Source organism: Malassezia restricta, chromosome II (assembly GCF_003290485.1).
Source record: "Malassezia restricta chromosome II, complete sequence".
In the NCBI taxonomy this organism is placed as follows: Eukaryota; Fungi; Basidiomycota; class Malasseziomycetes; order Malasseziales; family Malasseziaceae; genus Malassezia; species Malassezia restricta.
In genome coordinates, this window is record NC_040194.1 from 853586 (window position 1) to 878250 (window position 24665).

A 24665-nucleotide genomic window follows, 5' to 3' on the forward strand; every position below is an offset into this window, starting at 1 on the left:
CTTTTTGATGCACACGGCGCAAGCGACGCATCTCTTTCAGTCGGATGCGTCCCTGGCACAAGGGCGCGATCGCGCATCGAAAGCGCAGCGCACGGCTTCTGGTGCCGTGCATGGCTCTCCCATCTGGCTCGGGATGCATGGCAGCGCAAAATTAGACGGGAGCGATGCCCCGCCCTCAGTCGACATGGCACGCCTCGCCGAGCGTGCGGCGGGTGCGGATGGCGGCGTGCACAAGGTGATTACTGCTCACCGACCCAATGACACTTCTTCTCCCTTCCTTTGGACAGCTGAGAGTGGGCGCGTGGCGCGGTGCACGCATCTTGAGTCCGGTCGCGTCGTGCAGCTCGTTCGTGGACATGCCGGCCCCGTGTCCGGACTCGCCACCTGGTCCGTGTCAGACCACCGTGCATTTGTGTGCACAGCGTCGTGGGATCGGTGCATCCGAATTTGGCCTGTGCTGCCCGGTAAGCGTCCGCCATGCCTGGTCAAGCTGGATGAGGCAGGCGCCGACCTACTCAAGGCCCTGTGTGTCGATCCCGTGCACTGTATCTTGTACGCTGGCGGCAATGACAAGACGGTGCGTGCATGGAATCTTGCACCGCTATCGAAATGGGCGCACGACCTGGACGACGCGGCATGGGCAGCATTGGCGACGGTCCCTGCCCCGTGTCCCGTACCCACGGTACGTGGCGCGCTGCAAGGTCAACACACGCGTCCGATCGTGTGCATCTCTACGCTGCCACCGCCGCCGCACGGTGCGGTCGTCGCGAACGATGTGCCAGAACCAGGCACGGTCTTTTCGGCGGATTCCATGGGCCGCGTCCTGCAGGTGACGCCTGACCTGTCTGTTGTCCGCGAACTGAATGGCCACGAGACGAGTGTGAATGACATCAAGCCCGTGTGGCGTGAAGAGGATGACACATGGACGGCGCATGTGTGGACGGCATCCAGTGACCAGAGCGTGCGATGCTTTCCTCTATCGTCGCAGAAAGACAGGCCGGCTCGATGGGGTGCTCGCTCGTCGCATGCCGGCGACGTGCTGGGATCGCAGCCGCCCGTGTATGCGACGCACATGATACCCGTACCGTGCAAGGCCCACGCGGTGCTTCCTTTGCGCGATGAGACCGTGCTTGTCGGCATGGAGGACGGCACGCTACAAGTGTACCGTGACGATCAGCCGGAGACGGCGCTGGATGGACACTGGCATAATGTGACGTATGCTGGTTGGTGGACGACGCCCCAGGCCTACGTGGTGACGGCGTCCCTGGATGGCACGGTGCGCCGCTGGCCCCTCTCGATGCTAGAAGGGCACATGCCTGAGACGCCCGCTGCTGCTGCGCTTACTGCGGAGGAGGAGGCTGAGCTTGCTGAACTAATGGAAGGGGAGGTCTAGCTGCTATTGGCACCGACAGCCAGGCGCTTGAGGTGCTCGATAAACACCTGTAGACTGACATCGTCTGTATAAATAGCGGCGCCTTTGCCACTGACGCCGTACGCACCGCCGGTCATATGGGTCGTGGAGGGATTGAGCTTGGACAGCAGGAAACGCGCCTGCGAGCCATTCTGGTCACACACGATGTACCGTGGAATCGGGAAGCGTTCCATGAGCAGCTCCTGTGCATCGGCCTGTGGCGCTTCGAGAATCTCGCGGAAGTTTTCATAGCCTTCCTGCTCGTGGTAGCCCGCCTTGCGCCACTGCGCAATCGTCTCACCGTGGAAGATGAGCAGGTGGAAGAATGTGTCGAGAAGCAGGACCACGTCTGGACGGATCGACATCGAGTCGAGCAGCACGGGCTGCGGCGGCCCCTCAAAGCCGTACGACATGAGCGTTGGCTGGATCATAATGAGTGAGTTGTTCACATCCTCGCAGTTGAGCACATGGCGGTAGTACGCCGTCTCGTCAGGCGAATTGTTGAACACCTGCAGGAACTGACTGCGCCGCAGGTGGAACATGAACTGAGGATAGATATTAAAGTTTTCGCTGAGCCGGAAACTAGTCGGGTCGTCCTTGCGGTACTCCGCAAACTTTTGACACAGACGGATGAGCATGCGGTCAAGCCACCGGAGCACATCGGGGCTGTCGTCGATCTCAGCCTTGAACACGGCGATACGCGCCATGAGCACAGCGGCGGCTTCCTGGTCGAACGAGAGACTCACATGACCCGACTCACCATCGGCAAAGTTGCGGGCAATCGTCGTCACACGAAGGCGGAACTGACCCGATGCATGCTGGTAATGCGTCACAAACTGGACCAAGCCACGCGCGCCTGGCTGCAGCGGCTGGCCAGCTGGCGTCGCGATCTCAAAGTACAAACCAGCGCTCGTACGGGGCGTGATGGAGCACATCTTCCACGCCGACGTTTGTCCAATACCAATCTCTGTCTCGCCGACACAGTTCGACTTTTTGTTGGCCGATATGGCGTGGCCAATCAGACCACTGACCTTGAGCTCCTTGGTGCACTGCACCTCGAGTGTCGCATTAAAGCCCATGCGCAGGTCATCGTTCTCGTCCTTTTCGAAAATCTTGTTGAAGCTCTGCTTGAAAATACCCATCTGGAAGCTGTCGACCAGCAACTGATGACCGTTCGTCACGTTGCACAGCGAATGCATTTCGAGTAAACCGACCTGATCGAGACAGCCAGAAAACACATCGATCACATGGCCGTTGTGGGCGCACCGACGACCGAGGTTCTCGTAGAACCTCACTGCGCGCTTGAAGTACTTGACATTGTCCTTCTCAATGTCGTGGTGCGAGCGAATCCGCTCACGCAGCTCGGTCGACACCACTTGGCCGGGGCCCTCCGTACACGCGCCACCGCAGAACAGCATCACGCGCGCACCCGTGTTCTGGAACGTGCTCTCAAGTAGGCCGACGGCCACGCTCAGTGCCGCACCTGTGCAGCGCTGCGGCCGCTTGTCATTCGCCACGGGCCATGGGTCACGCTGCAGCTGCTCAAGAATGTTCGTGAGCTGGTACTCGCATTGTGATACAGGCAGCATGAAGCGCGTCGCACCGATCTGGCCACTCGTAGGTGCCCGCGGCTGCGCGGATGGACCGCCTGGCGCAGCCGCACCAGCCAAGTTGGGCGTGGGGCGCGAGCCGGGCGTGAGGCCCAGCATGTCCTGGATCTGCTTGGGCGAGTAGTCCTTCGAGCCACGGAACACATAGCTCTTGGGACAGCCTTCGTAGCCCAGCTCGTGCACCTGTACGACCGTGCCAAAGGTCACCAGACCCACCAGGGCATGGGGCGGAAGGAGACTCAGACTGAGAACGAGCGACTCGCACAGCGCCTTGAGATCGTCGGCCTCCATGCATGTATCGACCACATACATGAAAATCGGCGGGATCTGCGACTTGCGGTTCAGTGTGTACTCAATCGTCGTGTACTTGGGGAGGAGCTCGGCAGGCAGGTTGGTGGTGCTAATGTCCTTGTAGTGCGGCGGGAATGGATTCCGCGACAAGCAAAACGGGCAGATCCACAACTTTCCACGCACATCGACCTGGCAGTACGGGTTCAACACGGCGCGGCACGGCGGCTTGCACATGACCGGCTCGTACAACACCGGCGGCAAGTCCTCCCGCTCCTTCAGCGGCGTGTACAATGCAGCCACTGGAACGACCGTGCGCGTGGCCTCCAGCTTTGTTGCTGGCCACACGTTCCACGAGAGACGCACACCATCGCGGTCCTCAACCTCGTCGACGTTCATTGTCGTGCGCGAATGATCACTCGTCAGAGACGCAGCGTGTAGGGCTCTGCTGGCGTGCGACGGTCCCACGCCGTGGCCCCATCACACCGTCGGCCGAAAGAACCACGTGGTCCTCACATCAGAGCGGCCGTGCGCCTCGCCGACGTCGTTCGACAGGCTGGGTGCGGTGCGCGATGCCCAGATATGCTGGGGCGCCGAGCGGTGGCACCTCACGAGCGCGGACCCTGCCGTTGTCCGCACCAGTGAGCGCAGACTACGACGAAGAGCAAGAAGAGAATGCGTCGGCATCGGCCGTGCACATGCGGCCCATTTTGCTATGGACGCATGACCCGCCCAACTTTTCCCAGCATGACTTTGTGATGAATCCGGCGATCTCGCTGCCGAATGAGTCTGACACGGAGCTGCTGATGCTGATGAGTGCTTCGACTTTTGAGGAGAGAGAGGCCGCGCTGACGCTTGGCAAAGACCCTATGACGCTGGACACGACACGCACGCTGGTGTTTCGGGCCAAGCAAGCTGTGGCTGATGCGGCCGTCGTCGCAAGACAGCCGCAGCTGCAGCTATCTGTGTCCAGAAGCATAGCATCGCTGTGCCACCTATCGAACCGCTCGCAGGCCGTGATCATGCGCACACCGCGCGAGCACCACATTATCACGCACATGGAGCTCTACTTTCGAGACCAGTACATGGGCCGTGCTGACATGTGGCGCCTTGCGCTCTCACGCATTGACTCATGCGTCTATATCGGCCAGGTCATTTCCCTTCCGACCGGCCTGCGTGCGAAAGTCGGGCGCCTGTTTGTACATAAGCACAGCGTCTTGTCGGGCTACGTGGACACATCGACGAAGCCCATCTTTCGTTCCGAGTCAGCGCGCTGCACCATCTTTATACAAATGTCGAAGGAAATGTGGGAATTCGACGAACATGGTGAGCTGTATTACGAAAAAGTGCTGCATGGTTTTCTGCCTGATATGCTGCGCCGCTGGAAAGTCATTGGGACGAATCATGTCGTGTCCCTCGTGCTTTTCACTCGAGTGCTGTATGATGAGAGCGAGAAGGCATATCTCAATGGATTGCCGCTCCAGTGCACGTCATCTGGCGAGTGGTATGTCGACTACTACAAGGTTGTGCTCGATCTGGATTCCCTTACGCAATGGCCTGCGGTGATGCGCATTCTCAAGGAAGAGTTTTACCATTTCCAGCACGACATTCTTCTGCGTCCCGTATCGCCAGGTGCCGACATCGATCGACGACGGCTGCTGGGCCGCTTCGCCAGTGCCTACCAAGGCAACCTTCTCGAGGCGGTGAATATGGAGCTCAATTCATCTAACAAGCACTATATTGATCGCGACTTGACCCGCACAGGCTTCTTGCTTATTGTGCTCACCGCTGGTACGGGACACTTTCATGCGGACAAGGCCTTGTTGCGCCTCACGACTCAGCGCATGTTCGACCAGGCCATCTCGATGGACTTGGTATGCCTCTCCCAAATGCCACTCCATACTGTCCCCCTCTTCCACCACAAATCCACGGAGCCGACAAAGCACAGTCCGTCTCATGATCCACTGTTCCAGGATGCGACGCCTCGTGGCTCGCAATACACGTATTACTCCATGCCGTACTGGATCAACTGCAGCTTCTACCAAGCGGACCACAGCCATCTGCGCAGACGCAATCGCTTTGTGCCGCGTTGTCGCATGAATGATATCCACCTGCTCGAGCTCCTGGGTGCCCGCAAGCAACACATCACGCTGCCTTATCTCTTGCTCCCTCATGCATCCTTGCCGACGGCCTCTGGCTCTCATGCGCGGGAGCAGCATGATCGGGACCAGTTCGCGCCTCTGCACGGCATGCCGTCAGCGCCACCTCCCTGGCCACCCGATCTACAAGCCGAAGCACCGAGGCCCGCATCACTACCGGCCACGCGATGGTCACAGGGCAGCTCGACTCCCTCGCTGTCCTCCGCCGTATCCGGTCAAGCGGTGCATCGCCTGCCCTACCAGCACGCCGTGGGCAAGGCGGCGCCCGTCGTGGGTGAGACAGCTACAACCCTGCTCGCTGTGCGATCAGCCGCCTCTTCCAGGTTCCAGGTCCCTGCGACGATGTCAGACGTGCTGTTCCGCTCGCCATCATGGCGCTCCCTTTTACCCTGGCAACGACCCACCAAAATCTCGCGCGGGCAGTCGACGACGTCTGGCAACGCTTCGCGTGTCCTCAACGCTGTCTTGCGTGCTTCCCACACGAAAACTGCACCGACACTGATCGAGCACTGCACAAGAGCCGCATCGCACGTCGTAGCTGACACACCGACGCTGGATGACGGATCAGATGGGATGCAGCCCAAACTGTCGCCTGATACGCCGCGACAGTTGCCAGTGGGCCCGCCCACATCGCACTCGAGCCAACATGCACTCCTCTTGCGTTGGCAACACGTTTTTCTGGAGCGGGCTAACAAGCACACAGTCAAATGGTGGTCCATGTCGTCGCCTGCCTGTTTGCCGCTCACGACGCGCTACCTGCCTCATGCACGAGAACTCGCCACGTCCTGGCACGAATACCCATATACAGTGTCCGTGCACTCGGACACGTCGTCGATCATGCTCAAACGCGGTGCATCGTCGTCGTCGCCAGCACTGCGTATGCTGCGGGAAATGTGTGCGCAGCGCCTGTCGCAAGGATTTCAGCTCGTCGAGCGCCCAGTCTTTCTGCCGAATATGGCGTCGCCGCATCATATCGTGGTGCGATATCCCACCGAACTCTTGCGTCCAGGTAACTTTGCCGATGGCGAGCCGATCTATCTCAGCACCATGAACCAAGTTCACTGCATCACGTACAACCGCCAAGCAGGCATGATTCATGTCACGCGCTACATCCACAAAGTACCCTATGATACGACGCCCACGACCTACCGCTGTTGTGTATGGCCGCGCGCTCAAGTGGGATACCACCCTATCGACGTGCACTTCCAGTACCCAGATCCACACGCATACAATTGGGCGTACCTCGACTCGATCATTGCCGGCTATGAGGACACCTTCACCGAGTCGTTGCTGTACTGGCGTGCTCGCTTTGTCGTGGTCCCCAGTGAGCACCCGCCGAACCGGATTATCGCCCGAACAGGCGAGTATCTGAATGACGAGGAGGTGCGACTCGCGGGTATGGACCGCCTCGCCGACTTGTTTGCACGCGCCGAACACTTTCATGACAACGAGTCGCTGCGGTTTCTGCCGACGACACTTGATCCATCGTGCTCGATGCGAGACGAGTCCTTCCTCTGTGCACTGACCGAAATGCATGACGAGCTAGAACGCCAACGCAGCCACAAAGACCGAGCGCCTATGCGTGATGTCGCTTCTCGGTCGCTAGCGCAGCTCGCCGACGACATGCTGGCGGCCAGTGCCGAGCTAAAGATCCACAGCCGCCAGTGGCACAATGTGTGGTATTCGGATACTTTTACTGGTGCTGACCTTGTGACATGGTTGTGCCGCTCATTCAGCGACGTGCATACTCGCGATGAGGCCGTGCAATTAGCGTCGCGTCTGCAGCAGGCGGGCCACATCACACATGTGCTGGGCGTGCATGGATTCATGGATGGTCACTACTTTTACCGGCTTACACGTTTGCGCCAAGACTTGACAACAAGTAGCACGCCCATGGCTACGTCGTCCTCAGGTACGAACAAACGCAAGGAGCGACGCCGCGTGCCACTCTCGCGACGCATGCTGATTGATGTGGATCCAGACCGGCGGAGCTCCCGCTCGGAAGTCGCGATCCTGCATCATGACCTCGCTCACAATGCGGAGAACGGCTTCAATTTCCAAATTCACTGGCTCGGCGCGACAGCACGCCTCATTGACGATCTCGTCCAAACTTGGACGCGAGCGGTCGAACGTTACGGACTGCGGCTCGTCGAAGCACCGATTGGGCAGATAAAAGATGTGGGGCTGCACAATCCGTTCCAGGCACCCGTACCTATCTCTCTCGTTCTCGACCCTCCGACGCAGGATATGTACCTGCCGACGCTAGAGCGCATTCACGGCACCCGCAACGCGCACGCGCCGTGTGAGCCGACGGACCACCTCGAGTCCTGGATCACGCGGCACGTATTTGGCCGCGACCCAAAGCACACGGACCACCTGTTCGAGACGGCGCTCCTTCGACATTTCGGCTTCGTGCTGGATCAAGAAGCCCAAGATCACTTCCCCCGTGACATTGAATTCCATTACTCGTCTCGGCCCAACAACTTTGACTATACACAATTCGTTCATCGCAGCGGCGTGGCCTTTGTACAGATGATAGGCGGACCCAGCGGATTTTTGTGGCTGGACAACCGTTTGTTCAACCCACGCGCGCATTTCATCCGTGGCTTGAGTGGCGGCATCAAGTCCAAGCGGGCACCGCCACCCGATGCAGATCATGTGCGATGCACATTCCAGCACATGTGCCAGGATCGCGATGCACTCGCCTCCTTTTATGACCGTGTATGGGGCGTGCTGCGGCGATTGTGCCCCTCTGATTAGCGACGCTGTAGCCGTTCCCGAACACAGGTGAGAAATGCACGAAACTCGGCCGCGCAAACGTCGCGGTCCATTTCCTGGTAGTGTCGCAGCATGCACTGTCCATACTTTTCTGCCTGGGCCGGACATTGCCCAGCAGCCATCGACAGGCGGTTGAGAGGGGCAAGTGAGCGGTGCCGCGTCATCATGGCACGTTGCCAGGCTGAGGAGATTCAGCGTCCTGGACGTATCAACGAGCACGTGACCGAGCACGCGTCTTGAGCGCCCTTTTGTCGTCTGCGAAGGTCGACGCTGACGACGACTCGCTCATGTCTGCAGCGCCAGCCGCGCAGGCACCCAAGCGCGAGCCGTGGTACCGACAGACATGGCTGGCTGTCTTGGCTGCAGCTAAGCGCCTGTCTTTTAGTGTGTCACCGCGCGACAATTTTAAAAAATTGGCAGCGTACAAAATGTCGAAGCAGGACGGCTTCAAATATGGCTTTATGCTCCCCATCGCTGTGTTTTCGATGGTGATCATGGCCGAACCCTCGTTTCCGTACAAGCTCATTATCCCACTTTTGTACATTTTGGTGCTCTGCATTCCCCTCACCTCGCAACTCTTTCTCCCTGCCGCACCCATTCTTTTGTGGCTGCTCCTTTTCTACTCCTGTCGTTTTATTGAAGTGTCCGCTCGCCCGCATATCTGGGTGTCTGTGCTTCCAACTCTTGAGACGATCTGGTATGGCGCGAACATCAGTGATATTCTCACGCGATTCGGCCATCCGCTGCTCGACATTCTTGCCTGGATTCCATATGGTGTCGTGCATTTCATGGCACCCTTCATTGTTGCTGCGTTCTTGTTTGTTTTTGCGCCTGAAGGCAGTGTCAAAGTGTTTTCAAACGCGTTTGGATTCATGAATCTCGTCGGTGTCATCATTCAGATTGCTTTCCCTTGCGCGCCTCCGTGGTACGAGCTACGCGAGGGACTCACACCCGCCAACTATTCCATGCGCGGATCCCCCGCTGGTCTCGCACGCATTGATGCTATTTTTGGTGGCTTCGGGTACACGATGGCATTCAGCGGCGCTCCTGTGGTGTTTGGCGCTTTTCCCTCCTTGCATGCGGCCACAGCTACGTGCGAAGCCCTCTTTTTGAGTTATTTCTTCCCCATAAAAATCAAGATCGGCTCGCTACGGTTTGACGCACGTGCGCTGTATTGGACGTACTGCTTTTGGCTCTACTGGTCGACCATGTACCTGATGCATCACTACCTCATCGACCTTGTAGCCGGTGGATGTCTTGCAACATTCTCATTCTATTTCTTCCGCACTGAAGAGGTGCGGAATGCCATGGAGCGTCGCGAGGCTATGATGGAACAGGCTGAGCGCGCTGAGCGAGGCGAGCCTGAGGATGATGGGTTCAAGCTCGAAGATATGCCTTCTGCATCGACGACGACAACTAACGATCCCTTGTTCACGATAGACGAAGGCGATGTCGAGCGAGCACTCACGGATACCGACCCACGGCCCGCGCTCGAATCTCAGAACAGCAACATGGCACGCCCCGCCGTAGCGGCCTCCGCTTCTCTTAGATGACTAAACTAGACCACTTATTCCTTGGACTCCTTCCATGTCATCCTCGTTTGTTGGGACAACGGTACGCCTCACGCCGCGAGAGGGCGCACCTTTTTTTGGAACTATTCTCTCTGTCGATCCAAAAACTGCTACCCTTTCTCTTCGTAGGGCAGATACGAGTGATGTGGTCTCTGTGAGGCGTGAGGACCTGATTGATGTCAGCACGGTGACGCTCCAAACACCGTCTCCAGCGACAAGGCCAGAGCTCTCCGATAAAAAGAAGCGCAATCGCAAAAAGTCCGAGCGTACTGGATCACCAGCCCCAGGTGCAGTGTCAAAATCAGCACCAGAAACGGTTCCAGCCCCAGCGTCGTCAGCGTCACGTCCTTCGGTCAGATCCTCAACGCCAACGGACGCCCCGACGTCTGCTGTCGACGAAGAGTTCGACTTTGTGAAGAGTGCTCAGAACTTCGACAAGAAAAAGATTTGGGACGAAATCCGAAACCAGGAATCGTCGTCGAATGCGCAACTCCTCGTTGACATCAACCGTAATCCCGCCTTGCATCAGACTGCCTCAAGCACCCCATCCCAAACCAGGCAGCCGATGCTCGCTGCAGACGAGTCTGTACTAGATGATGCATTGAACGAGAAAGAAGCACGTCTCGCTAAGAATGACACACTACGCAATGCATTAGACATGGCTCGCGACGAAGTGGAACGTCTGCGCACACAGCTGGCTCTATCCGAGGCCTTATCAGGTGTGCATTTGGAACCGCTGGACGATGGTGCGTACCAGGTGAGTATATTCCGCGATGGCTGGACGTCTGCAGCGCACTGGCGTCGAAAGCATACGGGCGGTGATAGTGTGGGTCCTGAGGGTGCATTGCGATACTACTTAAACGCCCCGGGTATCAAAGACACAGAAAACGTGTCGCTGGGTTATGAGGGTCCAGATCGTATGGCTAGTGATCCAAATGTGCTGGATGCTTTGCCCGAACACTTCCAGGCAGGCAACATCAAAGTTAAGCTTGATAATGCGCCCATGTTTCATCAGCGTCTGTACGATGTTCTTCGTGGGGCATAACTTTAGGCACCTTTTTCAAGGCAGATCCATACCAATGCATACTTGGATAGATTCGTGCCATCACTCGTCCTTTGATTAGGGCCATAGGCACAGGACCATAGTGTCGGCTATCCGTACTGTTGGCTAAATTGTCGCCCGTCAGCCAAACATGCCCAGGTGGAACAGTGACCGTGCGCCCCGTATGCATACGCAAATATGGCATTACATGGGACCCCGCCTCGAAATGGGCAGCCAGCTGCAGCGCAGACTCTGAGATATGATCGCGTGGATCTAGCAGCACTGTGTCACCTGGCATGCCGAGAATGCGCTTGCACACTGTGCGAGATGGATCACTTGGAGAAGTAGCCACAACAAGGTCGCCGAGACGCAATCCAAGCCCACAGCTGGGGTCAAGTTTGTGGGAAGGCATGCCGCGAGGAACCTGTGGGAATCGACTTTTTAGGTCCTCGCTGGCGAAAGGAGTTTTGCTAAGCGACCTTAGAAAATTAAGGCGCACATGGAAAACCAAGTCGCCCATAGGCGAAATGGTCGGGACCATCGAAGCACCTCTGCACTGTGGTAGTCAGAATGCCTTATCTCCTCGCACATACACTTCGTACTTCAAACATGTGTGTATTAATCAGATGCACTAAGCACATGAGTTGAACAGTTGCCACGCCAATCTTTCCCACACGAGAGAAAGCCATGCTTTTCTTCCTGGAAAGATGTTCACTATCGGCGACGCGGTATAGGAATGGTGGACACAGCAGGGCTACGTACAACACCGCTGGGTGGTTGACACGGCATTTGCGGATTTAAGGCAGTCTAGGTGGAGGGCTGCCTGCCTGATGGGCGGCGCTAGTGTCTTGACCTTCGGTGCTCCCATTTATATTTTCCCGCCGGATACGTACGCGGAACGATTTGTGCGTAGAAAAAACAACACGGCCCGGCACACGAAATCAACGACGGAATGTCGAAGTATCCACCAGATCGTCGCCAGAAAGAGGTTCGAAACTCTGCTATCTCTGGGGCATGTGCAGGTTTAGTGTCCAGTGTTGTTACGTGCCCGTTGGATGTCATTAAAACCCGGCTACAGGTGCGCCCAGAGGCGAGTGCATCTGGCAGTATAACGCATGGTGGATTTGATAATGTGACAACGGTCATCAGAAAAATTTGGACCGAAGACGGCTTGCGAGGCTTTTACCGCGGTCTGGGACCCACGGTGATAGGGTACCTCCCCACCTGGGCTATTTACTTTTGCGTATATGATGCTGGGAAAAAATTTTTCGGTGAGCATACAGCGCTCTCTCATATGCATCCCTTTGCGACTCATATTGCGAGCGCTATGCTTGCCGGCGCCACGAGTACGACATGCACCAGTCCCATGTGGGTTGTCAAGACGCGCACGATGTTACAGACGGCTTCTGTTCCGAAGCATGAGCTTTATCGCCATACTTTCGATGCGTTTGTCAAGATTTATCGGTCTGAGGGTATGATGGCATTTTACAAGGGCCTCCTACCCAGTTTGTTAGGTGTTTTCCACGTTGTTGTCCAATTTCCTTTATACGAGCATTTCAAAAGCATGACATCAGAATTCAAGCGTGGAGATGCACTCTCACCTGGATCTATCCTGCTATGCAGTGGCGGCTCGAAAATGCTTGCTTCCATGGCTACATACCCGCATGAAGTTCTTCGCACGCGTCTTCAGATGGTCCCAAAGTGCACGACACATAACGGCGTCGTAATGCGACAATATTCTGGATTCGTTCAAACTTTTGTATCTATTTTGCGCTATGAAGGTATCTCAGGGTTTTATCGCGGTATGGGTGTAAACCTCGTTCGTACGGTGCCGAACTCGGGCTTGACTATCTTGACGTACGAAGTAATCATGCACTATTTCGCAACACACTCCATATGATACGACTATGATACGTTTATTCACTATGCGCTACTATGGATATTGATCCTTTTTATCTATTTGTGTACATATCTTGGAACCGTAAGAGTAATGGATAGGGCTCTGGGAAATCTTCGTCTAGTGTTGAATTTTGTGCTCCACATTTTGTTCTTGACTGCCCATGAGCACGGTGCATAAATGAGCACATATGCCGACTACTTCAATGAGCACTACCAAGGCGATGTGCCTTCGGGGCCTGTGCGTATGATTATATCCAGGAATGAAAAATCAGCAGGTGATATGGATTCTGACAGTGTTGAAGCCGAATCTTGCACCGTCGAAGAGCTCATGGATCAAGAAGTGCCTCAACCTGCACAGCAAAAACCTGCTGAATCGTTGCCAGGATCTGAGTTACGCCTAGATTGGATTCCCTCAAGCAGTGCCGTATGGGTGCTCGACACGTAAGTTGACGTTTATTGACTCTCAGCAATGTACTGCTACACACACTAGAGCACATCCAAGCTTTGTGCAAGGCGCAACTACATGAGCTCTCGCACAATCTAGTTTCTTTTCCGCGCATATACCTGGTTGTACCCTTTGTGGTACTGGAAGAATTAGATCATCTGAAGCTGACAAACAAGCAAGACAACGGTACCCACATCGCAGCCTCTTCCCGTTCTGCAAGCCACTGGATCCTCTCGACTGTGCAGTCACAAAAGTATATGCGGACGATATCTCAAGATGCATTGCATCCTCACCGCTGGGTTCTACATGTTCAAACCATGTTATCCGTACCTTCGCGGGATCTGGTAAGTGGCCCACATCTATGCTGACATTAGACGAATGACCTAACTATAGTGGCCCTTTGCGCGGAACTACTCCGATCCTGCCAAGCTCAGGTCATGCTCATATCAGATGATACCAACGCAAGGACCCACGCTGAAATTATGAACATTGCATCCATATCGCTGCCTCGAGTTCTCCAGAATATACGCAAAGCCGCTGGATCATCATCTCTCCATAATGAAGTTCAGCAGCTTTTTTTCCTCTCTCTACCAGAAAATAGGCACTTGCTCACCCAGTCTTGAGGAACATTGTAGTTTTAGGTACACGCCTCCATGCAAAAATACGGCTGCGATCGACGTGCCCAGATGTGGCTGATCTGCGCCAAATCACGAGAATGCGTATGATTGAAGTGCTGGCGAACGACCGCCTTGGTCGAAAAGGTGCGTGCCTAAAACTTACAATAGTCCGTGTAAAATGCAGTCCAGAAGATACCGTGGGAGATCTGAAGAAGCTGATCGCGGCCCAAACAGGCACAGCGCCCGAAAAAGTATGTTGGTCTGAGCATACGCAGCGTCAAACTAACCGTCTAGATTGTATTAAAGAAAGCGTACTCAACGTTTAAGGACCACATCACTTTGGCTGACTGTATGTATGAATAATACGCTGATGCATGAGACGAAATTCACGACGGAGACTCACTCGAACTTCATTAAATCAATGTCTTTGTGGCTAAAGGAATCCTACCAGAGGATTTTGCCCCAGATGCGTTTTTGCTATGTGCCAAAGATGTCAAGCACGTTCGCTCTTCATTCCCGTGGGGACATTGATAACGTGTGACAAGTTGCATACTTTATGCAGACGGTGCTGTCGACGCGAGACCTGCCATGCTCTTTTTCGTATAAAGATGTGGCTTGTCCTTCGACCCAAAGTTGAAGCTAAATTCCATTTGGACGCTAGGTTCATGCTGCAGGTTTAGCACGTCCAGCAGCTTTTCACCCATAGCATTAAGCTCGTCGATGGGCTCCTTCCTGCGTGTCCAAATCGCAATCCTGTCGCCCTTGCCTCGCAGCGAGCACACTGCACCGGTGACAAGATCATTATCATCTAGCGTTTCGCCAATCAATGCCAATACAAGCCACATCCAGCTGCGATCCAGCAATGCTTCGTGGATAAGACGACTGCCCGCAGTCCGTCCACGATCGCGCAGTGTGATAATCCAACGGCCACCAGCTGCATTTACTGGATCTTCCCACATCGGCTTCACTCCATTCTTAAACAAGTGATAATTTGAATTCTTTTCTTGTCGACTAGGGCGACGGAGCGTAGCAAACGTGTCAAAGAAGGACTCAAGTGATGTGAAGTGACCAACACGCTTCAGCGTTGCCTCATACTGATCACCACTAAAAGTCCCATGCGCTCTTTGCATATCAACATAAAGCGTCCATTCATTCTGTAGTGGATGCTTCACACCGTTTTTGGCCTCTAGCGCAGCTTTGCGACCAGCTAGGCTAGAAGAGGAGGGCCCAGGATTCGTTGCATTTTGCATGGAAGAGTCTACATGTTCGTGTTCCTGGGAATTCGCATCGTTGGTCAATGCTTGGTCAGGTGTGGATGTCTTGGCCGTGTCTTGAGCCACATCCGTTTTGTGAGCTTCAGTGAGCGCAAGCCCGATGTTCTGGGCAGTCGAAGAGGAAGCTTTCTCTTGAGACGAGCTGATACTCTTCTGCTTTGTTGGGCTCCAAGCAGACGGGGTGATATCGACACCTCGCTGATTTAACCGTGCACGAATGTCGTTCAGGCTGGGCATAGAACCTAATTTGGAGTGGGTATGTTTCGCTTGCTTTGTTGTGTCTACATTCGCAGCAGCAAGCTCAAGTCTGCCTGTCAATTCCAAGCGCCTGAGGTTGTGCGTGGATTCAGGCACTTTCTCTCGAGTGGCGGGTGCGTCTCCAACCGGCATATTGAATTTGGAAGCAATATCAACCAGAGTTGGTGGATGGGACTTGACATCTCTTTTTCTCATGTTATCAGCACATTCTGGGAAAGATGTCGACATCCCCTTTCTCTCCCGAGGTACTCAGTCGTGGCTGACGGTTCGATGTGTAACTTGGGCGCCCCCACACCAGTGGCATGCTAAATCCGGTCAAGAACACGTGGAAACTGTGCCACCTCCACATGTACCGCGACGCGTCATGAAACCCACGTACAACGCGACAATGTGTTGCTACGTGCGCATTAGCTATAACGAGACGGAGGACATGCGGCTGTACCTACGCCGCTTCCAGCGTGGCTTAGGAGCTTCAGAATGAGAGGGGGGTGAATGAGTAGGAGATGATTCTTGTAAAGGCGCATTTGTCGATTCTGGCACTGGCGTGTTCATAGAGTGAGAATGGGAGGGCGTAGTATGAGCCATGTTGGGGTTTCCCACAGGGGTATCCGCTTCTGAATCTGCCAGTACGCTAATAGAAAGCTCCAGGCTTTCTTGTGACACGTCACGCGGCGGAGTCGCTGGGCTAGGCTGTAAATGAGTGTCTGCTTCAGCACGCGTTTGAGGGATGGATGCTGGCGATGGGGATGTAATTTCCTGTCCCGGTTGCGAGAATGGCGCGAGACTTTCACCTGCTGCTGAAACAGGGGTTTTTCGCTGCCGAACGGCGGGGCGCGTAGCAGTGCTGGTCTCATGGTTAGCATGAACGGGTGCTTCTGCCGGCCGCTGCTGGATCACGTCTTGCCCTGCTTCCATCTGATTTTGCGTTGACGTCGTAGATATTGCATCAGCCACGTAAGATTTATCGTGCGCACTATTGTCTGGCAAGGGCGTGGGCGGGGTAAATTCTTGCGCCTCTACAGCCAGCTCGGCCAGCTCTTGCATCATGTCATTTTGCAACTCGGCAGCTTGTTCTCGCTTGAGACGTTCCTTTTCTTCGATTTCAAGTTGTTTCACATGCTTTTCCCATAGATCAGCTTTGCGACGCAACTCAACTTGACCTTCATTCAGCTGCCATTGTACCATGGCAAGCTGTTTTTGCGCCTTTTCGGATTCGGAAATGCGATGGGCGATTTCCACGCTGCACAGTTGACGCTGTGTTTCGATTCCATCTTTCAGCTGCACTTTTAACGCTTCCAAGGTGGTATTGGCTTCCTTCAGAGCAGCTGCATCCCTACTTGCGCTCTGCGATGCTTCCTCATATAATCCACGCAACAGTGTAATCTCTTCAAGTTGCATTTCCAGCTTCTTTTGCAAGGCGGCAATCTGCTCATCCTTTGATAAAGTTTCCGTTGGCGGAGGTTGGATACGACGTCCCGAGCGCGACTGTGTCAACGGCAAGCCGGGCTTCTGGGCCAGAAGCGATTCAGAGGTATGGTCGGATTGGTTAGCGCTCGAATCAATAATTTCTTGACGCGTTCTCTGCTCCGGAGGAGTTGGTGGCATGGGCTCAAACTGTGCATCTTCTAGTACGTGACGCGATGTCTCAGTGATTTCAAGAGTTGGTGCGTTGTGGTTCACAGGCTCTGCCGGGTGATCACAGATGGCATGCAGGTGCATGGATGCAGCCGCATTTCCATCGACACTAAGGGGCTCAGAAGTAGAAGGATGGTGCGATGCGCCCATGTCTTTTCCGTGTTGTCGCACAGCATCCGTCACAGCAGCGCCTGAACTATGCGGCACTGACATATCGTGTGACACATGGGAAGAGGTGCTCGCTCCGACGTTAAATGGCTCTGTAGGTGTTTCGTGAGAATCTGGCATGGAAGAAGTAGCTGCCAGTGTGGGTGCCTGGGGATGTTGTGATGCAGAAGACGAAAGAGGGGAAACAACGTGGCTTGATGCTGCGTGCGAAGCCTCCATGGGCTCAAATTCAACATCATCTGCTCGAGCATCACGCACTACAGATGTCTGAGACTTTCTGTGTTGACGAAATGCCATGCGCTCCGCCCGCTGAGCGCGCCACGTGGAAACCAAGTGGTCAGATACAGCCTGCTTGGGTACCCATTCTAGGACGTTCGACGGTCCCATGGGATTATCCAGTACTTTGAACACGACCTTGTAAAAACCATTCTGAGATGCAACGATACGTGTAGGCTCCAGTGTGTGCTGCGACGCCTGGTTCAGAGTGCGTTGCATGATTCGGTCTGACGCCATGGGACCACAATCCAAGCCCCGTAGAGGTGGAGGCAAAAGGCCAAGTGCGGACGTAGGAAAGGAAGCGCACGTGTCACTGCAGCCAGGGAGCATCAAAGGGCACCTTCCTCGATGCACTCGCATCACTCGCATTCGGGTGAGTTTTGCAAGCATGCTTCATCTACGCTCGATGAAGTGATCTCACGTGCCCATGAACTGGGCTTCACACATTTTCACCTGTCTGAACATGTGCCGCGCATGCGCGATGCACATTTATACCCTGAAGAATGTGAAGCTGGCATGACACCAGCGTCTCTCACGACACAGTTCCTAGCTTACTTGAGCAAAGCGCGCGAGCTACAAAGCAAGTATGCTACCATGCCACATGGAATGACTGTACTTGTGGGATGTGAGACAGAGAATATTGAGTCACCGCACTCCATTGATGCGCTAACGGCGTTGTTGCATGGCGTCGCAGTTCAAGATACACCCGTGCCTCCGCCTTTTGTAGGTCGGGGGACGGTAGATTATATCGTGGGATCTGTGCACCATGTTCACGGTATTCCTATTGATTTTGATGAGCCAACATTCCTGAAGGCTTTACAAGTTCATGGTACGAAGGATGGGTACACATCCCTACTACATGCCTACCTTGACGCACAATACGAAATGCTCGAGAGACTCCGCCCTGAAGTTATTGGACATTTTGATTTGTATCGCTTATTCGATCCGTCTGCTCCATGGTATCCGGAGTGCACTACGCCACACGGCCGTGAGGTGCTCAACAAGCTCAAACGAAACATTCACTTCGCTTCGAGCTACGGCGCTTTGTTCGAAACTAACTCCTCAGCTTTTCGCAAAGGATGGAAAGAGGAAACATATCCAGGTCGCGTAATTTTGCAGCTGATTTTACGTGCGCATGGCCGCTTGGCATTATCAGATGATTCGCATGGTGTGCACCAGGTGGGCCTAAATTATACCCGAGTACGAGATTATTTGCTGCGAGAGGGCGTGAATGAATTGTGGTACCTAGTTCCTGGTGGCACCTTGCCCTGTGCTGATAAAGGTGGTAACCTGTCGGAAGTGCATGCGGCGTCGGAAGAAGCTCGCCAAGCACGCGAGTTATCGGACACACCAGGTCGTGATGCGCCTACTTTATTTCCACGTGGTACGAAGGCATTGTGCCTTAGTGACTGGCATACACACCCATTCTGGGATAGATTGTCGTCCGCTCTCCCTGTGCCCCCACCGTAGAGCTCGGCCCATCCCCACAATCTGTGCGTGTTCTCACGCTAGTCGTGATTAGTCAACCTCCACATCATGTGTCGAGCCGGTGAAAGGACATCATGGCCAATGAGAATGGACCGGTTAGCAATGAGCTGCGTTTCCGCTTTATCCCGAGGCCTTCGTCCAAACCTCGCGGCCGACTTCCAGCCTCGTTTTCCATATACTACATACACTTCGTATGATGGTGTCGCTACCAAACACGCTACGCGTGGCCGTGCGTGCCAACATTCCCCGCACGATGGGTACTGCCGCCTTCTCTACGTCGGCTTCTCGCGCCATGGCATCGCCAGCAGCCGAGCAGCCGAACATGAAGAAGTTCAAGATTTACCGTTGGGTACGTATGGGACATGCGTGGCCAGAGCTAACAAAGTAGAACCCTGAGCAGCCGACGCAAAAGCCTAGGATGCAGACGTACGAGCTCGATTTGAACCAAACAGGTCCCATGGTGCTTGACGCGCTTCTTAAGATCAAGAACGAGCAGGACTCGACGTTGGCCTTCCGACGCTCCTGCCGTGAGGGCATCTGCGGAAGCTGTGCCATGAACATTGATGGTGTAAACACGCTTGCTTGCCTGTGCCGTATTGACAAGAATGCGCCGCAGAGCAACATTTACCCCCTGCCGCACACTCACGTCGTCAAGGACCTCATTCCGGACCTGACGCAGTTCTACAAGCAGTACCGCAGCATTGAGCCATACCTGAAGCCTGCTGGCCCGCCTCCGGGTGGCCGTGAATACCTCCAGAGCCCTGAGGAACGCCGACACCTGGACGGTCTCTACGAATGCATTCTGTGTGCCTGCTGTGCCACAGCCTGCCCTTCGTACTGGTGGAACGGCGATGCGTACCTTGGCCCTGCTGTCTTGATGCAGGCATACCGCTGGATGGCTGACTCGCGTGATGCGCATGGCGCCGAGCGTCGCGAGAAGCTCGAGAACACGTTCTCGCTGTACCGCTGCCACACCATTTTCAACTGCACACGGACATGCCCCAAGGGTCTGAACCCCGCTCGTGCCATTGCTCAGATCAAGAAGGATATGGCTATTGGCGCTCCTGAAGTGACCAAGCGCCCACTTCAGACACCGTAGATTTCGTACATGGTCACACATAACGGAGCGTGAAAGTAGAGGGTATTTACATATCAACGCGTGTTCCAGCGTATCGTGGGAAGCGAGGCAGGCCTTGTGAGCTCAAGCCGCTATAGTGGTAACGGATCATGGTACCGATGGGAGGCGGATGCTGTCGCAAAAACTGCGTGAGGCCTGATCCTACGCAAAATCGCTTAGGGGATTCATCTTGCTGTTCCTGTGAGTAGGTTTCACACACAAGCGACCCAACTAGTCCAGCTGCGCCATTTTGTCCCTGTTCGTAGCCAATGACGCGCGCTTCGGCGTCGAGGAATGGCTTCCATTTGTACAAGGTCGAGCTCCTACGCCGTTCGTATACAGAATGGGGAGCGCGAAGCATCACACCTTCTCCGCCAGCGGACAAGACTTGATGTACTAATGCATCCAAATGCGACGGTCCGTGGCATCGTACTTGTTCTACCGCATATACATGGTGTGTATGGCGGGCGATAGGTTCGCCAAAGCGTGCCACGGGGAATAAGGCCCGGATTCTGCCCCATCGATCTTCCACAGGCTCAATGCAGCCATCTGGTGCATCAAATACCATATATTTCACGCGATGCCATTCGTCAGAATTTGACGCTCGACACACGCCTGAAGTGTGTTCAAACAGCCCACGATCGATCCATAGCTCACCATCCAAAGACATGTGACTAGGCAACGGAGCAGTAAACCATGGGGGTGCATGCCACATCTGACCACGTCGGCTCCAAAGGGTTTCGCCATCCCACCATGCGCGTACGCCATCAAATTTTTCACTGATCCACCAACCAGTAGGATCTTTGCGAGACGAGAGTGACTTGGAGGCCGGGCGCGGCCCTACTTCACAAGGCCACGTAGACGCAAGCAGAAAAGAAAAAGGTCGCTCAGACGAAGAGCTGCTCGGCGACTTGTACGCAGTGGGCGAGGTCCGTGAGCGCTTCGAGTGTGACGGTGAGAGGTTTGCGTCCCACGCACGCCAACTTTCCATGTCACAAGCACGCTTCTTGGGCGTACTATGTTCTGCTTGTGAATCGCAATTTGTGCGTATGCGCTCATACTCCTCTCCCAAAATGTCAGCCAAATGCTCACATGTCCGGTACCGCACATTTTTCCCGGTGTCACACCGCCAGGCGGGGCAAGAGCATGAGTAATGTGAGGTGAACCGCTGAACTGTGAACCCAGAATGCGTCTCTACACGGGCTCCCACATCCATGGTTCGTGCCGGATAGATCGTGCATTCTTCACCAACAGGCCCTGTCGTAATACTGGCATCGAGGGGATCCAATGGCATGCACAGTGGGAGGCAACCTCCACTTTTAGGAGGTCAACGGACGTCGTTGCCCAGCCGTGGGGCGATTTCGCTTATCCACGGGTTCTGTGCATGCTACTTCGAACTAAGACAGCAGCGCTTTTTGTTCCGCGTACTTCCCTTGTTTATCGGCTGCCTTGGGTACAGGCTAGGCAAAATCACTCTAGCACCGCCGTCTCTGCGACGCTCGGTTGGCTTGATCCACTGGCGAGGCACATGGTCTCGTTTCCAGAATACATGGGTCTATTGGATGTGGGATTAGCCTACCCATACACGTATTCTGTGGTGGCGCTGACGATGGTTATGAGATCATTCGTATCGATTCCCTTGGCCATCTGGCAGCACCGACGAAATGACCGGTATGCGCAGGTCGTATTGCCGGAATGGCGAGCATGGCAGAAGCAGATCCCAGCCAATGTAATTCAGCAGCATCAGCCGGCAGACGGTGAGCAAGTGAGTATGGAAACGAAGCGACTTGTTTCACGCAAGATCCAGCGCAGATTGTCAGAGAAGTGGAACCGTCTCATTGCTCTGTACCATTGCTCACCAGCCAGGACCATGATGACATCGCTCGCATTGCACATTCCCTTGTTTGTCCTCATGATGGCCCTGTTGCGCCAGGGTGCAGTGCTTCCAGGGACGCCCTTTGCCCAAGAACTCATTCCGTGGTGGACACCGGATCAGGAGTTTGCCGCTCACTCAGCAGCCACGCGCCAGATTCTGCTGGACAAGGGGCTGGATCCTGGTCTCGCGGACCGTCTTACCAAATTAGGTGGGCCTACGCTAGCTGATCGTGATCCTACGTATATCATGCCTCTTATATGTGGCTCGTTGAACATGGTCAATGTCGAGTTGACGGCTTGGACGCGGCAACAGCGCCGGGTGCGCGAATCTGCGATGGGTCTGTCGACAGAGAACGAGGCTGATTTGGCCGAAGAACCGCCTCGAGCTCGTATCCTCTCCAACGTCCTGCGCGTGGGTGCCATTTTGAGCATTCCTATCGCGTGCCAAGTCCCATCAGTGCTGCTGGTGTGTTGGGGCACTTCTTCGCTTATGACGCTGGCGATGAATTCGTACTTTGCACGTCGGAGTTCCAAAATATAATTTATACCATACATAGCTTTAGGAACGCAACATTTTTTCCAAGGTTTTCCGCACCTCTGCATTTCGTTGCCGCATGGCCGTGAGCTGTTGTTCGGTTCGCTCACGCATGGTATCCAGAAGGTAGCGTTGTTGCTCCTGGATCCACTCTACTACTGTGACTTGGCGGGGATCAGTCACGGGTGGTGGCATAGGAACTTGGCTGTGACGATGTGGGAAGGGAATCGGTAAATAGTCTCGTATATGAGGAAGTGACAGGCCCATGGAACTCGGTGCAGAGGATGTCACCATGCGCTCCACGGTCGCTTCGTCGTCCGATTCTGGTCCGACAGACGCGGTGCCTTGGGGCAACGCAGCCGATACAGGCATAGGTCCGCCTTCTGGCTCGGGCTCCGCCTGAGGCTGTGGTTCAGCCTCAGACGCAGTCTCAGCTTCTGATTCTGGCACAGACCGACGTTTATGCTGCATGTCTTGCGCAAGTTTGTTCATCTCTGTCTTACTTCTTCCGTCGTTAGCATGGTCGACCGATCCTGATCGACGAGAAGCGGACGGGGCAAGCCCATTGGTATCATGCTCTGGCTCGACACTTGGTATATGCTCGTCGTGCGACACTTTTGTATGCGTCGCACTGACACCTCGTGATGTAGTGCGCTTTTTCCGCTGATGTGGGATATCGTAGTCGGATGTGTCATCGTCTTCCTTCTCGTGTTTCGACGTACTTGCAGGAGTGGGGGATGTAGGGGGAGCGAGGGCATCAGCCAGAATGCAGTGAAAAAATGGACAGCTCGGACGTCTTCTTTGATGCTCATGAATCGGATCATCTGTACGTTCCCAGCCACTTAGTTCGACGCCACAGTATATACACGCACACGCGTCGTCTTCCTCCTCCGTAGGAGTGAAATGAAATCCGGCTTCAGCAACCTTGTTGCTAGTAGGACGCCATCCTCGACGACCCGTGTATGGCCATCGACTATCAAAAGTGGATTTTCGCGCAGAGACCATCACAGCGCCATTAGGAAGCAGGTCTGGGTCGTCCCATACCCACAGTGTGTCATCGTCATCACCGGGTCCCTCAGAGCCGAAACTCAAGCGCGCGATGCCGCCCTTAACAAGTGTCTCGCGTCCAGCATCACGACTCTGCCGTATGATATCCATCGGATCCTCATCCTTCCATCGCCCTCGAGGAACAGCGCCTCGCGTACGACCGCCTCGACCGTTGCGCATGGGATGCAGGGAGAATAAACACAGGTGGAGTGCCGCGCGACGTCAGACACTTCACGTGGAGGGCCAAGGGGCCAGAAAGACGAGAGGGCCGAGCGGGGAGCGAGCAGATTGATGGGGTATCTATGTGCCGACTAGGAGTACACAGTGTGACATGATACTTACTTCTTGAAGAAAGGCCATGAGTCCCATAGCGCTGGCTGATGGCGCTGCTGTGCTTTGATCTTCTCGTGTCGTTTGCGTTCAAATGCATTTCGATAGCGTTCGTACCCCTCACGGAAGTCGTGATCCACACGAGATGAAAAAATAAGTTCGCCTCGCTCGTTTGGGGGCGGTGAGGTTGTAGGCGTCCCATGGTGTGGGAATATGGACCGCGGGCGACGACCATCTGAGAAAGGCCCATGGCACGCACGGGTCTCGCCTGACGCGTCGCCGCCGTTCAAAGACGGAGAGGACCATGGCATTCGCCATGAACCCATCCACGACGATCGCGGCATATGTAAATGCATGTTAAATGTGTGTAGAGATCGATTGGCCTGAGGTACGAATCTGGCACATGAGAAAAGGTACACGTACTCATTGGCGGTGCGGATAGCATCAGCATAGTAGCCACTGGCGAAAAAGAGGAAGAGCATCATGCATCCAATCCATAGCAATCCTACACGTATGTAATACAATACGTTGCGCTGGGGGTTAGTGTGCGCGTGACGCAGCAGCTTCACCTACCTCGGATGAAGCACGTAATACGGTGTACAACATATACAAAATAAACGTGACCAAGAACGCGAGGAAAGCTGTTCGCGTAAGTGACACTTTACGCACCTTGATACTTTTGCTTACGGTTCTTTAAGCGCGCTGCATTCTGCTTTAGCCGCTCTTCAAATATAAGCAGGTCACGAAACGCAGCTGTGGAAGGCATGGGCGTGCAACGATCCATAGTCGTGGTACCCCGCACCCCGGATGCATTCGATGTGTCCATTCTTTACAAAAATATC

The 24665-nt window shown here is 54.8% G+C and overlaps 17 protein-coding genes across 17 annotated transcripts; 10 read left to right on the forward strand and 7 right to left on the reverse strand.

The window, feature by feature from the left end:
- Positions 1-7: 7 nt before the first annotated feature.
- On the forward strand, positions 8-1393 carry MRET_1366 (WD domain, G-beta repeat protein; the record flags this gene model as incomplete). Its single annotated transcript, XM_027627993.1, has 1 exon — positions 8-1393. One exon carries the CDS (start codon positions 8-10, stop codon positions 1391-1393), a length of 1386 nt encoding a protein of 461 aa, XP_027483724.1.
- Positions 1390-3708, reverse strand: MRET_1367 (protein transport protein SEC23; the record flags this gene model as incomplete). The annotated part of the gene is made up of 1 exon (XM_027627994.1): positions 1390-3708. The coding sequence occupies one exon, from the start codon at positions 3706-3708 to the stop codon at positions 1390-1392; it is 2319 nt and encodes a 772-aa protein (XP_027483723.1).
- A 173-nt stretch (positions 3709-3881) lies between these two features.
- On the forward strand, positions 3882-8228 carry MRET_1368 (DEP domain protein 5; the record flags this gene model as incomplete). Its single annotated transcript, XM_027627995.1, has 1 exon — positions 3882-8228. The coding sequence occupies one exon, from the start codon at positions 3882-3884 to the stop codon at positions 8226-8228; it is 4347 nt and encodes a 1448-aa protein (XP_027483728.1).
- A 305-nt stretch (positions 8229-8533) lies between these two features.
- Positions 8534-9799, forward strand: MRET_1369 (Aur1-inositol phosphorylceramide synthase; the record flags this gene model as incomplete). Its single annotated transcript, XM_027627996.1, has 1 exon — positions 8534-9799. One exon carries the CDS (start codon positions 8534-8536, stop codon positions 9797-9799), a length of 1266 nt encoding a protein of 421 aa, XP_027483727.1.
- A 34-nt stretch (positions 9800-9833) lies between these two features.
- On the forward strand, positions 9834-10862 carry MRET_1370 (uncharacterized protein; the record flags this gene model as incomplete). The annotated part of the gene is made up of 1 exon (XM_027627997.1): positions 9834-10862. The coding sequence occupies one exon, from the start codon at positions 9834-9836 to the stop codon at positions 10860-10862; it is 1029 nt and encodes a 342-aa protein (XP_027483787.1).
- MRET_1371 (mitochondrial inner membrane protease subunit 1) lies at positions 10801-11548 on the reverse strand (the record flags this gene model as incomplete). Its single annotated transcript, XM_027627998.1, has 2 exons — positions 10801-11415; positions 11453-11548. 2 exons carry the CDS (start codon positions 11546-11548, stop codon positions 10801-10803), a joined length of 711 nt encoding a protein of 236 aa, XP_027483788.1.
- Positions 11549-11811: 263 nt separating this feature from the next.
- On the forward strand, positions 11812-12759 carry MRET_1372 (solute carrier family 25 (mitochondrial folate transporter), member 32; the record flags this gene model as incomplete). The annotated part of the gene is made up of 1 exon (XM_027627999.1): positions 11812-12759. The coding sequence occupies one exon, from the start codon at positions 11812-11814 to the stop codon at positions 12757-12759; it is 948 nt and encodes a 315-aa protein (XP_027483789.1).
- A 177-nt stretch (positions 12760-12936) lies between these two features.
- On the forward strand, positions 12937-13826 carry MRET_1373 (PIN domain protein; the record flags this gene model as incomplete). Its single annotated transcript, XM_027628000.1, has 3 exons — positions 12937-13199; positions 13226-13547; positions 13578-13826. The coding sequence occupies 3 exons, from the start codon at positions 12937-12939 to the stop codon at positions 13824-13826; spliced, it is 834 nt and encodes a 277-aa protein (XP_027483790.1).
- A 92-nt stretch (positions 13827-13918) lies between these two features.
- MRET_1374 (ubiquitin-like protein 5) lies at positions 13919-14237 on the forward strand (the record flags this gene model as incomplete). The annotated part of the gene is made up of 4 exons (XM_027628001.1): positions 13919-13964; positions 13989-14071; positions 14115-14169; positions 14200-14237. The coding sequence occupies 4 exons, from the start codon at positions 13919-13921 to the stop codon at positions 14235-14237; spliced, it is 222 nt and encodes a 73-aa protein (XP_027483783.1).
- Positions 14238-14374: 137 nt separating this feature from the next.
- MRET_1375 (translation initiation factor 4E) lies at positions 14375-15580 on the reverse strand (the record flags this gene model as incomplete). Its single annotated transcript, XM_027628002.1, has 1 exon — positions 14375-15580. The coding sequence occupies one exon, from the start codon at positions 15578-15580 to the stop codon at positions 14375-14377; it is 1206 nt and encodes a 401-aa protein (XP_027483784.1).
- A 183-nt stretch (positions 15581-15763) lies between these two features.
- Positions 15764-17668, reverse strand: MRET_1376 (uncharacterized protein; the record flags this gene model as incomplete). The annotated part of the gene is made up of 1 exon (XM_027628003.1): positions 15764-17668. The coding sequence occupies one exon, from the start codon at positions 17666-17668 to the stop codon at positions 15764-15766; it is 1905 nt and encodes a 634-aa protein (XP_027483785.1).
- A 111-nt stretch (positions 17669-17779) lies between these two features.
- On the forward strand, positions 17780-18901 carry MRET_1377 (histidinol-phosphatase (PHP family); the record flags this gene model as incomplete). Its single annotated transcript, XM_027628004.1, has 1 exon — positions 17780-18901. One exon carries the CDS (start codon positions 17780-17782, stop codon positions 18899-18901), a length of 1122 nt encoding a protein of 373 aa, XP_027483786.1.
- Positions 18902-19115: 214 nt separating this feature from the next.
- On the forward strand, positions 19116-20018 carry MRET_1378 (succinate dehydrogenase (ubiquinone) iron-sulfur subunit; the record flags this gene model as incomplete). The annotated part of the gene is made up of 2 exons (XM_027628005.1): positions 19116-19268; positions 19308-20018. 2 exons carry the CDS (start codon positions 19116-19118, stop codon positions 20016-20018), a joined length of 864 nt encoding a protein of 287 aa, XP_027483791.1.
- A 46-nt stretch (positions 20019-20064) lies between these two features.
- MRET_1379 (DNA ligase 1) lies at positions 20065-21330 on the reverse strand (the record flags this gene model as incomplete). Its single annotated transcript, XM_027628006.1, has 1 exon — positions 20065-21330. One exon carries the CDS (start codon positions 21328-21330, stop codon positions 20065-20067), a length of 1266 nt encoding a protein of 421 aa, XP_027483792.1.
- A 90-nt stretch (positions 21331-21420) lies between these two features.
- Positions 21421-22452, forward strand: MRET_1380 (mitochondrial inner membrane protein subunit 18; the record flags this gene model as incomplete). Its single annotated transcript, XM_027628007.1, has 1 exon — positions 21421-22452. The coding sequence occupies one exon, from the start codon at positions 21421-21423 to the stop codon at positions 22450-22452; it is 1032 nt and encodes a 343-aa protein (XP_027483739.1).
- An 18-nt stretch (positions 22453-22470) lies between these two features.
- Positions 22471-23673, reverse strand: MRET_1381 (survivin; the record flags this gene model as incomplete). The annotated part of the gene is made up of 1 exon (XM_027628008.1): positions 22471-23673. The coding sequence occupies one exon, from the start codon at positions 23671-23673 to the stop codon at positions 22471-22473; it is 1203 nt and encodes a 400-aa protein (XP_027483738.1).
- A 158-nt stretch (positions 23674-23831) lies between these two features.
- On the reverse strand, positions 23832-24649 carry MRET_1382 (Spo7-like protein; the record flags this gene model as incomplete). The annotated part of the gene is made up of 4 exons (XM_027628009.1): positions 23832-24219; positions 24247-24356; positions 24397-24464; positions 24493-24649. 4 exons carry the CDS (start codon positions 24647-24649, stop codon positions 23832-23834), a joined length of 723 nt encoding a protein of 240 aa, XP_027483741.1.
- Positions 24650-24665: the final 16 nt, after the last annotated feature.